This window comes from Bombina bombina, chromosome 6 (genome assembly GCF_027579735.1).
Source record: "Bombina bombina isolate aBomBom1 chromosome 6, aBomBom1.pri, whole genome shotgun sequence".
NCBI classification, from domain to species: Eukaryota; Metazoa; Chordata; class Amphibia; order Anura; family Bombinatoridae; genus Bombina; species Bombina bombina.
This window is the reverse complement of record NC_069504.1, coordinates 270,720,007-270,735,377: the sequence shown is the minus strand read 5'-3', so window position 1 is coordinate 270,735,377 and position 15,371 is coordinate 270,720,007. Positions and strand designations below refer to the sequence as shown.

The 15,371-nt window shown below is 37.8% G+C and overlaps 1 protein-coding gene across 11 annotated transcripts in view; it reads left to right on the top strand.

Annotated features, from left to right (window-relative positions):
• The window catches only part of MSRB3 (methionine sulfoxide reductase B3), a 657,280-nt gene that overhangs the window by 580,326 nt on the left and 61,583 nt on the right, over positions 1–15,371 (top strand). For all 11 annotated transcript variants that reach the window (XM_053716846.1, XM_053716851.1, XM_053716845.1 and 8 more), the window contains one exon: positions 7,251–7,348. In XM_053716846.1, the coding sequence (XP_053572821.1) occupies positions 7,251–7,331 (81 nt within the window). In that variant the 3' untranslated portion in view covers positions 7,332–7,348. The remainder of the gene's footprint in view (positions 1–7,250; positions 7,349–15,371) is intronic.

The window sequence follows — 15,371 nt, the reverse complement described above, 5'->3', positions numbered from 1 at the left end:
TAAGTGGAAATAATAGATCAGCACACTTTAGACAGCCAAATGCTTTTAGACAATAGAGTACTCAGGACCCACTGCAACCTTGCAGTTTACCGGAAAAGAGGGCGGACCGGGACTTCTGTGGTTTGGAGTCCTTTGGAGCAGAGAGGATGGCAGTCAGCTACTGAGAGGTTGTCTGGAGCTGAGGATCCGCTTCGATAACTGTGAGTGCAGCGGTTGTTGTTTTAAATCCGGAGTAGCGAGTACAGACTCTGTTCTATGACGTCAGAGCCAAGAGAGATTCTCAGAAGAGTGGAACAGAAGTTCCCTTAGTTTCCTATGGTTAGTACTTTAGCTGAAGTTAGTACGTTAGCTGTGGTTTGCTTCAGAGCTGGAGAAGCATGTTAGGCATTATGCTTCAAAAATCCAGCAATGAAGCACTGTAGGCGGGCCCTTATATATGGATGTGTTACACTTATTAGAGAGTTAAGGTGGTATGAATAGTTATAGAATGAAGTTAAGGTGGAATACTGGAGGTATATGACAATTAGGTATGGCAAACTTGCGGCCCCCTGCACTAGTTTTTGCTGCTTAGAGAAAAAGCAGAACAGAGTATGTGTGCCATAGTTTTTGTGGTCCTATGTAAAAGAAGAACTAAAAAGATGTGCTTTGGGGACGTCTGGTTGGGTGCAAACTCCAATGAGCCTTCTGATGGGGAGAAGAGCAGATAGAAGGTACCCTGCAACATTTCCTAAATCTGGCCCCGTGGCACTGGATATTTTTACGAAATATATTATTTGTGTGTTTAACTCACCCCGCACTATCCAATGAATGAATAGGGTGGTCTAAAAATATGTTGGCCAGGCCAACATTCTCTGGTGAAACTATGTTACTATTGACTTGTAATAACAAATTACAAAATACCATGCACTTGTAATCTAGGCTATAGTGGGGGAAATCTGTTGCTCAATACAAGCTTACAATTTTGTATCATCTGGACAGCAATGTTTTATCATCTAGAAGTGTGTTCTCCACACAACTCTGTACCAAAACATGGATGGAATTATCTCCATCTCTTTGTTGGATCACAGTACAAGGTTCTTGTGTGTCACAAAGCCACTAAGAGGGCAGAGAGCAGGGCAAAGTGTTGACTGAGAGGAGTGAGTGCTGGTATGTGAGGCAGGTTGCAGCCCTCACTGCCAACCTAATGGTTAACATTTTTATTCCCATCCATTGCAGAATAAAATATTTTGGTACACAGATAAGGAAGCTGTGTCCTGTTATCCCTTATTCAGTAATGGAAACTGATAGGAGTTGATGCTATCCTCTAGGTTAGCTTATAACTACCAGTCTCCATTGATATCTTTTTATGTGAGTTGTGCAGGAACATGCTCCTTCTGTTTGTAGATTTGTGGGTTACATTGAGGACTTTCACAAGCAATAGATACATTGGTCCTTCACTACTTACATGTATTGTGTATATGGATTGTATGGGTTTTACATTTTAGCAAAATTTGCACATATTTAGACCTGTATGGATGCTTCTTGTTTAATATGCAAGCATTACAAGGGAGTATGTTTTTAAATCTTGATCCAAATGATAAGGTCAGGGGAGCAGGAAGAGCCATAAACAGAAAAATTAGTTGCTTAGATGTTCAGGTCTGGTGTAAGATGAGGAAAGGAGTCCTTGTTAGATTTTACAGTGATCTACAGGTTTAGTAGAATTGTGATACAGTTTTCTCTAACAGCACTGCCAGAAATCAAATGTAAAAATTGTGTTTAAACATTAAGTTATCATTTGTAGAAAACATTATCTTTATAGCTGTGGTACGTAATTTAGAATTGTGCTATAATGCAAAAAAGGTAGCTGTGTTAATGATCTAAGGTGTCTGTCAAATTCAAGATTCAGGATTTTACTTAATTTCTGAAGCTGTTTTCAAAAATGTCACTTTCCATACTGATTGTCATAGACCAGAGTTTAAAAACAACTTACAGTCAAATGCGTTTAGACAATAGAGTACTCAGGACCCACTGCAACCTTACAGTTTACCGGAAAAGAGGGCGGACCGGGACTTCTATGGTTTGGAGTCCTTTGGAGCAGAGAGGATGGCAGTCAGCTACTGAGAGGTTGTCCGGAGCTGAGGATCCGCTTCGATAACTGTGAGTGCAGCGGTTGTTGTTTTAAATCCGGAGTAGCGAGTACAGACTCTGTTCTATGACGTCAGAGCCAAGAGAGATTCTCAGAAGAGTGGAACAGAAGTTCCCTTAGTTTCCTATGGTTAGTACTTTAGCTGAAGTTAGTACGTTAGCTGCGGTTTGCTTCAGAGCTGGAGAAGCATGTTAGGCATTATGCTTCAATAATCCAGCAATGAAGCACTGTAGGCGGGCCCTTATATATGGATGTGTTACACTTATTAGAGAGTTAAGGTGGTATGAATAGTTATAGAATGAAGTTAAGGTGGAATACTGGAGGTATATGACAATTAGGTATGGCAAACTTGCGGCCCCCTGCACTAGTTTTTGCTGCTTAGAGAAAAAGCAGAACAGAGTATGTGTGCCATAGTTTTTGTGGTCCTATGTAAAAGAAGAACTAAAAAGATGTGCTTTGGGGACGTCTGGTTGGGTGCAAACTCCAATGAGCCCTCTGATGAGGAGAAGAGCAGATAGAAGGTACCCTGCAACATTTCCTAAATCTGGCCCTGTGGCACTGGATATTTTTACGAAATATATTATTTGTGTGTTTAACTCACCCCGCACTATCCAATGAATGAATAGGGTGGTCTAAAAATATGTTGGCCAGGCCAACATTCTCTGGTGAAACTATGTTACTATTGACTTGTAATAACAAATTACAAAATACCATGCACTTGTAATCTAGGCTATAGTGGGGGAAATCTGTTGCTCAATACAAGCTTACAATTTTGTATCATCTGGACAGCAATGTTTTATCATCTTGAAGTGTGTTCTCCACACAACTCTGTACCAAAACATGGATGGAATTATCTCCATCTCTTTGTTGGATCACAGTACAAGGTTCTTGTGTGTCACAAAGCCACTAAGAGGGCAGAGAGCAGGGCAAAGTGTTGACTGAGAGGAGTGAGTGCTGGTATGTGAGGCAGGTTGCAGCCCTCACTGCCAACCTAATGGTTAACATTTTTATTCCCATCCATTGCAGAATAAAATATTTTGGTACACAGATAAGGAAGCTGTGTCCTGTTATCCCTTATTCAGTAATGGAAACTGATAGGAGTTGATGCTATCCTCTAGGTTAGCTTATAACTACCAGTCTCCATTGATATCTTTTTATGTGAGTTGTGCAGGAACATGCTCCTTCTGTTTGTAGATTTGTGGGTTACATTGAGGACTTTCACAAGCAATAGATACATTGGTCCTTCACTACTTACATGTATTGTGTATATGGATTGTATGGGTTTTACATTTTAGCAAAATTTGCACATATTTAGACCTGTATGGATGCTTCTTGTTTAATATGCAAGCATTACAGGGGAGTATGTTTTTAAATCTTGATCCAAATGATAAGGTCAGGGGAGCAGGAAGAGCCATAAACAGAAAAATTAGTTGCTTAGATGTTCAGGTCTGGTGTAAGATGAGGAAAGGAGTCCTTGTTAGATTTTACAGTGATCTACAGGTTTAGTAGAATTGTGATACAGTTTTCTCTAACAGCACTGCCAGTAATCAAATGTAAAAATTGTGGTTAAACATTAAGTTATCATTTGTAGAAAACATTATCTTTATAGCTGTGGTACGTAATTTAGAATTGTGCTATAATGCAAAAAAGGTAGCTGTGTTAATGATCTAAGGTGTCTGTCAAATTCAAGATTCAGGATTTTACTTAATTTCTGAAGCTGTTTTCAAAAATGTCACTTTCCATACTGATTGTCATAGACCAGAGTTTAAAAACAACTTATTGGATGACAAAAACCCATATGAAATATTGATAGACTGGATCAGAAGCTACCCCATATTTCTCTTGTAAGGTGTATCCAGTCCACGGATCATCCATTACTTGTGGGATATTCTCCTTCCCAACAGGAAGTTGCAAGAGGATCACCCACAGCAGAGCTGCTATATAGCTCCTCCCCTCACTGTCATATCCAGTCATTCTCTTGCAACTCTCAACAAAGGTGGATGTAAGACATTCAGGTTATTTATGGTGTTGATGCCTAATCAAAAGTGAACTCGTTATAATGTCCAATGCATAGTATATTCCCCTTATACTGTGCACCTTAGGACTGATTATATGTAATGTATAGTGAGTACAGTAAGATCTACTGTCATTGGGCTTGGGCTAAAGGTTCTGACCTTGCTAACCCAGTTCATATAATTTTATTAAGACGACAGAGAATATTTTTTTTTTTGTCTAAAGAAAGAGAAAACTGAGTGAAGCTTCATGAAGAGATAAAGTGTTCACATGATCTGTGAGGTCTGTATAGTAAATAGTCAGTTCCCTAATGCTAGCTGGGAGTCTGACCAAGGTTGTGATTTAATTACTAGCAATGAAGACATTGCAGTCCCATGTGTAAGTAAAAGAAATTGAAAAACAGAATGACATTATTTTTTGCATATATATTTGATTTTCAGACTTCATTGACAATAGTTTTTTCTTTTTAGAAAGTAAAGATGGCAATAATACTACTAATAATAATTATACTATATGCTGGCTCTAGTACAGACCTGTCACCAAATTGCGCATTTGAAATAAATAAAAGGTTCTATGCATTGTGAAAGCCATAAATATTGTGACAAAGAGTCATTTTAAAGTCATTCATGGACAGGGAAAGTCAGCTTTGCAGGTCTTTATGTTTTAACAGCAGTAGAAATAGGTAAAACAAAATTAAAGGTACATGAAACCCAAATTTGTTTACCTCAAAATATGAACTTAAAGGTACACTCAAGTCAAAATTAAACTTTCATGATTCAGATAGAGCAGCTAATTTTAAACAACTTTCCAGTTTACTTCAATTAACAAAATGTGCAGTCTTTTTATATTTACACTTTTTGAGTCACCAGCTCCTGCTGACTATTCACAGACTATATGCATTTGTGATTGGCTGATGGCTGTCACATGATGCAGTGGGAGTGGAAATAGACATAACTTTGAAATGTATTACTCATTTGAAGTTCAGACCAAGTGCTATTGCATTGTCTTGTTATCATGCAGTTGTTGATTATATAAATCTACTGTATTTATTGGTCCTTGAAAGTTGGTTTGTGAAAGGACAGCACTCTTATTAAAGGTATTCACTACATTTCTGGGCCTTCACCTAGCAGATAGGAGTGTTTTCCTGCCATTATTAGCAAGCATCAAGTACCAATCATGGAGCTTCATGTAAATCATAGTACTGAGTGTGCGCATGCTCGTTAGTGACTCTTGTTTAATTTAAATTCTCCCATCCCTCCCTCATGCAGGAATATATGGATCTTGGAAGTTATCAGAAAGTAAAAAAAAAAAAAAAAAAAAAGTTTTTGCTTCTTCAACAAATATATATATATATATATATATATATATATATATATATATATATATATATATATATATATATATATACTGTATATGTATATATATATATATATATATATATATATATATATATATTTGTTTTTATCATTCATTGGCAGAAAAAAAAATCTTAAAGGCACATGAAACTATGATTCAGATAGAGCATACAATTTTAAACAACTTTCCAATTTACTGCTATTATGAATATTGCTTCATTCTCTTGGTATCCTTTATTGAACGAGCAGCAATGTACTACTGAGAGCTAGCTGAAAACATCTAGCTCTCAGCTCCTGAGCCTACCTAGGTACCCATTTCAACAAAGTATACCAAGAGAACTAAGCAAATTAGATAAAAAGAAGTAAAATGTGAAGTTGTTTAAAATTGTATGCTCTATCTGAATCATAAAAGAAAAAAATTGGGTTTCATATCCATTTTAATTCCAGAGTTTAACAATTCCTAATCAAATGTCAGAAAGCATTGACGTTCTCTAAATGAACTTCCCATAAAACAATTTATTGTATGTATTTATTCTATTTATGGTATTTCCATGCTTTTAAATTTTTTTATGGGAACTTGACTATAAAGGGTCAGTAAAGTTAAAATAAAACGTCCACAATTCAGATATAGCATGCAATTTGAAAAACAACTTTACAATTTACCTCTATTATCAAATTTACTTTGTTTTCTTTGTATCCTTTGTTGAAGAGTCCATCTAGGTAGGCTGATAGGAGCTTAGGAGCATGCACGTGTCTTTAGCTGTCTGACAGCAGTGTTTCCAACTATGTATATTGGCTAAAGACACGTGCACACTCCTGAGCTCACCTAGGAGTACTCAATGGATACTGAGAGAACTAAGAAAATTGAAAAAGACATAAATTGGAAATTTGTTTAAAATTGCATGCTTTATCCAAACAGTTTAGTTTGACTTTACTCTCCCTTTAACATAATCCTTTAAATATTGAATTTTCCAGTCTTTTTATTGTACACAACCTGTTTGATGTATGAATGTGTAGTATGTGTGTTGATGTGTGAATGTGTAGTATGTGTTTGTGTGCGTATGTGTGTTTGTGTGCCTGTGTAATGTGTGAATGTGTAGTATGTGTGTTTGTGTGCGTATGTGTATGTACGTATGTGTGAATGTGTAGTATATGTGTTTGTGTGCGTATGTGTGTGTACGTATGTGTGAATGTGTAGTATGTGTGTTTGTGTGCGTATGTGTGTGTACGTATGTGTGAATGTGTAGTATGTGTGTTTGTGTGCGTATGTACGTATGTGTGAATGTGTAGTATGTGTGTTTGTGTGCGTATGTGTGTAGTGTAGAATTTGTGTGGCAGACAACATGCTTTTAGGCTGTTTGCCAGATATGCACACAAGAAAATCGTGAATTTTGTTTAATTCTGTTTATTCTATAAATATTGTAAGGATCTGAATCTTTTTTCTTAGCTCTTTTGCTCCATCTATTGGGCTTTTTCTTTGCTTTATGTATTTTTTCTACATTCAGAAGTTTTAATGTAATTTTCTTAGTTTGTCTTTCTATGTTTTTAACACATTCCTCCATTAAAAAAATTAGGTAATGTTTCTTCTTCATTTTGCATCACTTTTCCTGACAATGATTTATGAATTAAATTGCTATGTTGTCTCTACAATAGACTGGCAATGCAATAAACACTGTAAAAGTTCTGTTCTGCTTTAACTAACAAATGCACTTTTATGTCATTAAAATATAGAAAACTTTTTTTTTTTTTGTTCACAGGTTGGCCCTCCTTCTATGATGCAATCAGTCCCGATGCAATATCGTTTACTGACGACTATTCTTATGGAATGCACAGGGTAGAAACAAGCTGTAGTCAGGTCAGTAAACCAAGAAAATAATTACATTCTTTTGTAAAATGATGATGGTCCACAGTCCTCCATAACATATTAGATCTATTTCCCGCCACTAGGAGGAGGTTAATAACCCATACAAGAGCTTTAAAACCCTCCCACCTCCCATCTCTCTTTTAGTTTTGTTCTTGGGCACGTAGGAGATGGTTGAGATTCGAGGTTGTTCCAGTTACTTACTTATGGATTACAAATTGGGAGCTTAGACCCAGTCCCTGGGGGTGTATCATATACAAAGAAGAGAGAAAAAACTCTTCTCAGTAGCTGAATGATACAGGGACACAGGAATACCTTGTTATGTGCATGTCCCTAGCCTCCTCTTAGGGGATCTGATATTTTCTGCTACAATCCTTTGTGGTACTGAATATGTGCACTGGATGAGCTCTCTACTGGATATTGCTGCTGCTTCATTGACATTGACATGCCTGGTAAGCCAGTGGAGGGATGTTGTGAAAAGTAAGTGCCCAGAGGCTATTTGTAGGTACTCTGACACAGGTACAGTATAGACAGCACTTAACCTGCTTTCCTCATGACACCATTTTTTCTCCATATCATGTTCTTAACAGTTCTACTAGCATTAGGGACACTATTAGGCCCCTTTTAACCCTCTGGCAGCTTTAGGGATAATTTTGTAAGCGTAGTAAACGCAGAAGTTTTCCATGCCAGAACTCCAAGATGTTCACCAATACTGACCCAAAAGCATAAGAGAAGTTGTTGGGATTCTGTTCTGTGGAGTGATGAAACTTTTTGGCCTGATGGATCAGAAAAGAACACTCTGCCTACAGTTAAGCATGGTGGTGGCTCAGTGATGCTCTGGGGCTGCTTTGCATCCTCTGGCACTGGAAACCTGCAGCTTGTGGAAGGCAAGACATATTAATTGAAGTGTCAGGAAATCCTAAAAGAAAAAGTCATGCCGTCTGTGAGGAAGCTGAAGCTTGGGCATCATTGGACCTTCCAACAGGACAATGATCCCAAGCATACCACAAATTTCACCAAGGCTTGGTTGCAGAAGAAGTCCTGGAGGATTCTACAGTGGCCATCACAGTCACCTGACTTGAACCCCATAGAAAATCTTTGGTGGGATTTGAAGAAGGCGGTTGCAGCACGCAAACCCAAATATATTACTGAACTGGTGGCCATTGCTCATGAGGAATGGGCTAAGATTCTTCAGGCATGCTGCCAGAAGCTGGTGTCTGACTATGCATCTTGTTTGTAGCAGGTCATAACAGCAAAAGGGTGCACTACTAAGTACTAAAGATGCTTGTGCAATGATAAATGCAGACAGCACATGCTGATATTTGACAAATCTACCCCAATGACTCCATTATTAAGACATTCACTAGTAGGAAATTAGCTTTTTTTCCTCAGGATAAAAATCCAAAGGAAATCGTTCCATTTGCTCTCCAGGAGATCAGAAGTCCTCCTCTTCTCAGAAACCTGAGCTCTCCAAATCAGGCTGGAAGCCTGGTTATTTGTGGTCAAAGAACTAGCATTCCCAAAAATTCCAACAACAGCACTAAGTCAGCACGAAGGTGCGGCCCACGAACAAGAATCTGTTCTGGCAGGGGGCAGACTGAGTCTCTTTCAGATAGCCTGGTGCATGTCAGTCAGTTCAAAACATAATTTCTCAGGGTTATCAGATAGGCTTCAGGTCCAGACCTCCTTGAGGGCGATTCCTTCTGTCACATGTTCCCAAACTTCAGTCAAAGGCATCTGCATTTTTACAGTGAGTTCAGGAATAAGAAGCTATTAGGGTAATTGTCCCAGTACCGGTATCTCAAAAGGGTCAAGGTTTTTACTCCAATCTGTTAATTGTCCCAAAGGAAGGGACCAACAGACCTGTCTTAGACCTAAAAACATTTAACATAATTGTCAGGGTTCCCACTTTCAAGATGAAAACCATTCGCACAATCTTGCCCTTAATTCAACAGGGTCAATTTAATTTATGACTACAATAGACCAAAAGGATACATGGGAGAAGATAGGGCTATAAACCCCTATAGAGGTGCGCTAATGAAGAAAAGATGATATCACAATCAGTCAGAGTAGTGGCAGCTCTCCCAGATGAAAAGGTCAGATGAGGATCCTGTAAAAACAGAAGAGTAGGCGCCACATCTAATGGTATCGTCAGATGAAAGGGACACAAAAACATCAGACAATTGCCAACTCGCATAGGAAGCGGCACTCATAGTGCCAAATACAGCAGGCCGGACCTCTTCGTCGCCCGACAGACTCATCCGCAATAAGCTACTATTAGGAACAAGCTGCCGCGGTTTTATTTAGGCGTCGGGAGTTTGATGCTTCTGATTGGCGAGATGTAATCACGTGATTGGATCTCACACATTGTGGCTGAATCTGTCTGATGTTTTGTGTCCCTTTCATCTGATGATACTGTTCCATGTGGCACCTCCTCTTCTGTTTTTACAGGATCCTCAAGGATACATACATGCACTGTCCCATCCACAAGGATCACTATCAGTTCCTGAGGTTTGCTTATATGGACAAACACTACCAGTTTTTTGCTATTCCGTTTTGTCTGACCACAGCTCCACACATCTTTAAAAAAGTGCTAGGTGCCCTGTTAGTGGTGATCAGATCAAGCATCTATTATTTCTCCAAAACCATTGTTGCAACACAGATACAGAAAACTTACTGGTGTAAGTAAATAATTGCACCTTATTTTCCCAGTTCTGGCTTTTGTTTAAAAGAGAGCTGTCTATTTACTCTTTCAGTTCACCATTCACCAAGTGTGTTTTGCTGGTCCAAATTTTTCAAGAAAGTGGATTCACAAGGATATATTTTATCAGGACTTTCATGTGTATGTATATATATATATATATATATATATATATATATATATATATATATATATATATATATATATATATATATATAATTATATGTAATGTGGTTTTTTTTATTTTTTTATTTTCAATACTTTTTATTGGTTCAGTATAAGTCAAAATACATAAAATGAAACATTACCTCACTTTTTCCCAACAAAACAATCAGCATGTACAGGGTATTAAATATGTAATGTGTTTTTATGTATATGTTTTGATGAATGTTTTTATCACTGTTCCTTTTATTTATATATAAATATATATATATATATATATATGTATATATATATATTAAATTTGTTTGTTGTATTAAATTTTTACATTCTGTGTTTATAGATTTAGCAGTATATACTGCGCTATAGATTTTTTTTTTAGATTAGGCATTTTATATAGAGTACTCTCCTTATAGTCTATTAGCTTTATATAAAACTTATCCAGATAGCATGTTTCTCCCTGAAGAGTACTCCATTGCCATCTGTAGCTCAGTGCATGGAGGTAGCGGGTCTTATGGTGGTCACTTCAGATGTGGTTCCTTTTGCCTGCTTTGACTTATGTCCCCTTCAACTATCCGTGCTCAGTCACTGGTCAAAGAATTATCTACATTTGGTGCAACAAATCGCTATGGATTCATGCATCAGACAATCTCTGTCTTGGTAGACACAAAGTACTTCTTTGGGCATATTTTCTTTGTCCATCATGGGCCATTGTCACGACAGACACCAGTCTGTTAGGGTGGGGGAATTCTATCCATTTCCAGTCGGACAATATCATAGTGGTGGCCTATATCAAATATCAAGGAGGTACCCACAGTCTACTGGCAATGAAGGAAGTCTCTCAGATTCTGTCCTGAGTAGAGAGGAATCAGTGCTCCCTATTAGCGATTCACATACCAGGTGTGAACAATTGTGAAGCAGACTATCTCAGCCATCAATCCATCCATCCAGAAGAGTTGGGCTCTCCATCAGGATGTATTCAATCAACTAGTAATCAAATGGGGCCTAACAGACATAGATCTGAATTACTCGGGGAAAGGTAAAGGACAAAAAGCTACTAAGGTAGCATTGGCATCTTGGCTTAACCAGGTCATTCACAAGGCTTACTTGGTGGTGGGTAAGTCGCCTCCTAAACGTATTACAGCTCACTCTACTAGAGCAGGGCCAACATCCTATGCCTTTAAGAATGATGCATCTTTGGAGTCGATTTGCAAAGCTGCTACATTGTCATCCTTACATACTTTTTCCAAATATTATTGTTTTTATGTCTTTACTTCTTCACAAGCAGCTTTTGACAGGAAAGTCCTTCAGGCTGTGGTGTCGGCTAAGTAGGAGCTGTCAGAGAAAGTATTTTTCCACCCCATCCATAGACCATTGGCTTGGGTATTAATCCCATATAATATGAAGAACTGTGGAGTATCATCATTTTGGAATGATGATGGTTCACAGACCCCACCCACTTCATTGGGTGACAGTTCTAATGACACCTCTATAGACCCTGCTTTGCCTTTCCTACCTTTCTTTCCTATTCTTGAGAGAGATGGGAGGTGGGAGGGTTTTAAAGCTCCTGTATGGGTTAATGACCTCCTTCTAGTGGTGGGAAATATATCCCATATGTTAAGGAGGGCTGTGGACGCTCATCATTACGAAAGAAAAAGATGTAAGTTTTGCATCTATACAGTATATAGCAAGTTCTTGTATGAGTATAATGGACCCCAACTAAAAAAGAACAATAATGCAAACTTAAAGTACTGCGGAGCCCTCATTAACTATTGTATTATTTGTGATAAAAAAAATATATACCTGGAATTAGAGGGGGGGGTTACATTCCAAGAAAAGGAAGCATATTATGATACAGTTGAAAGATTTCAGGTGATGAATCATTTTATATAAAAAAAAGTAAAACATACCTAGCAGGTCTCTTTGTCAGTGCTTAGAATTATCCTGTGTACCTGATAGAGTATATGGACTATGATACATGAGGATATTAGATGGTTGGAACAAAATCTGTTTCTCAATAGTATACTGCCTCAGGAGTAAGTAGTGGTTATTTTTACAAATTGGAGTACACACTATGGGTAAATTAATTCCCTGCTAACATGTAATCAAAAAGGTTGCTTCATTGTAAAAACTAATATCTGTAGCATTGATTAGGTCTATGGATATAGTTTCCTGTGTTTACTAAGTAAACTTTGGTGGGGGGTTAACTGTGAATTGAAGAGACTTATTAAAGTATATAGTACAAATATGAGCATAGTTAGGCAACTATTTGTTTAAATTATTATTCTAAGAACCCACTTCATTTTATAAATCAAACTATGAGCACTGTTATTTGGATCAAATTGACAATGCAGGTAACTAGGTAATAGGTACAGTAACAAAAGTATATGTATCTTTCATCTGATGAAATAAACGGATGTGGGGTAGAATAGGCCAGCCTGATGTAACCAGTAGATTATATATGTTAAGATACATAAATAATATACTATACAGTCTCATAGCAACAAAAATACACATCTTCAAAAACATATTGGAAATACCAGCTTTCTCATATACAGAGATAAATAGAATGTTGATCATATGTGGATCAACTTATTATCCTTCTAGATGTATAGGTAAGAGTACAACTTATATCCGTCTGGCACATATCTTACATATGTGTATATAGTGTCTACATTGCATTATTGATTCAATTGACATTGACCTCCAGTTTTCTTCCCTCCTATTATAAGGTGAAGCCGCTCTTGGACTTCAGTAATCTGTAATAAGCATATGAAAGATTTTGTTCCCTCGTAGTAAAGATATCTGGTAGCTATAGAATAACTCAAATAGGTTTTTTAGCAATCAATCTCAGGGAGGAGATATATGGCATCAACTTTAATATCCACTTGTATTTGCTTAACAAGAACTATGTTATAGTATATTATATATAAATATTCTGGTAATAACATTGAACAAACACAAAAAAGAGAAGCCCAAACACTTAGGCTAAGCCACACCAGGCTACATAAGAATGTATAGGACCCAAGCAAGTCACTCCGGATTAGTGAACAAACTTCAGTAAATCACTATTAAAGGACATGTAAACAAAGTCACTCACCACATAGCAATAGAGTCATGTGTACACTTAACAGCGTAGCTACCTGATGTGTAGCCGCCTTTGTGCCGCTCCCGAAGATCCTTGCTTCAAATCTAGCGGCTCACAGGGCCTCCGCTGTGCTCAGTACACTGAACGGCTCGTGTGGGGGTGTGGACTGTTACGTCACGTGTAATTCACCAATGACAGGCGCTCCTCTCCGGGGAAAGCAAAGCTTGGGTCCGCTTCAAGACACAGCTCCAGCTGATGTGTCGGAAAGGACTGGAATAGATCAATGCAAAGAAAACGAAGCTCCGACATCCATCTTATAGGGTAAAATCAGGAAAACTTTATTGTAGCATTAAAACGATTGTAGAACACAGCAAAATGGACACAGAGTCAGACGTGGGCGCAGCACACAGGCATACGTGTTTCGGAAAGAGTTCCGTAGTCACAGCCTGATGTGCTGACCCACACACCTGTTTAAAAACCTTATAGGCTCATACAATAGGTTAAAACAGAAACAACGCCCCAGTGACTCTGACCAATTACAACTGAACTGGCTTCGTATATACAAGTAAATATAACCTATATGCTCTCTGTTAATAGCACTGAATGTGACAAGTAACATTAAACAAGATGTTAAATGCTGACACAAAATTGGATAAATTAAACATATGGCCATAGTATCATAATATACAACAGTACCAATGATAACATTACTGTGCAATAAAGCGGGGCACTAAAATGATAAAGAGAGAAACATGCTGGTATCTTGAGCGACAGCGGCTAACATTGGTTACATTACTACAGTCGCCCAAAGAGAAATACACTATTTGATAAGGATAAATCATAAATGGATAAGAATGCGATGCAGAATAAACTATATACCTATATCGGGAAGTGTACATCAGGGAAATATAAAACAAAAAACTGACAATCTAGGAATCATATCTGCCCAGATGTATATGTGAGGGGAGCATTGGGTAAGGATGTAGGTACAGACTGTCATGAATTAAAGCAGACTCAATAGATATTAATGATATTTAGTGGGTAGGGACACATGTAAATAAATGCCCGGCAGTAGATGAACTGATACTGCATACAACCCACCTCAATAGGTCATCTGTTTAAGACATTAAATAAAATAAAATGAAAAATAATAATAATAATAATAAATAAAACTTACAATATAGCAAAGGACCACTGTTGCATAAAGATAGTAGTAATGTCATATGGAGTATAGTACTCAGCCATATCAACATTTTGACACATTTTGACAAGGGGGAGGATATTTACTCCCAATGATTGATAATGTTGAATCTGTGGTATCAAGAGTAAAAATCCAATACGCCTCCCTCCTTGCCAAAATGGTATCCATGTCACCTCCCCTAGTAGGTCTGATTATCTTCTCTAGGGCACACCACGAGAAGTATTGCAGGTCATTATTATGGAAAGTGCCAAAATGTTGTACTATAGGTGTACTGGCCCTATTGAGTTTGAAAGATGACAGGTGCTCACGCATTCTGGTATTCTGGTCCCTCAAAGTGAGTCCCACATACTGAACCTTACAGAGCATATTCAGTGGTACAGTTCATACAAGCGCCAATGTCATAAACTCTATTGGTGACCCTGCTAGAAAAAATTATTGCCAATTTGACATAATCGCAGGGTTTACATTTACGCCAAACACATTTGAACATGCCAGTATGCCTTAAGCAAGATCCCTGGTTCTCTTTCTTGGTTTTAAGTAATGTGGGTGCCAGGATGTTGCCCAAAGTAGGGCTCCTCCTGTAGGAGCATCTTAAGCCATTGTTAACGGTGTTCACTAGTTTGTCATCTGCGGAGAGGAGAGAAAAGTGTTTGCATACAATATTACATATCTCCTGATATTGTATACTACGATTAGTTACAAAAGTAACTCCTTTAAAGTCATTCCTCCCCGCAGATCTCAAATCTAGAACATCCTTCCTTTCTGTTGCACTCACTGCTTATCTAGCCCTATTAACTACAGCCTTGGGATACTTCCTACTCAAGAGTCTTTTTTCTAAATCAACAGACTCCTTCTTGAACTATAGAGA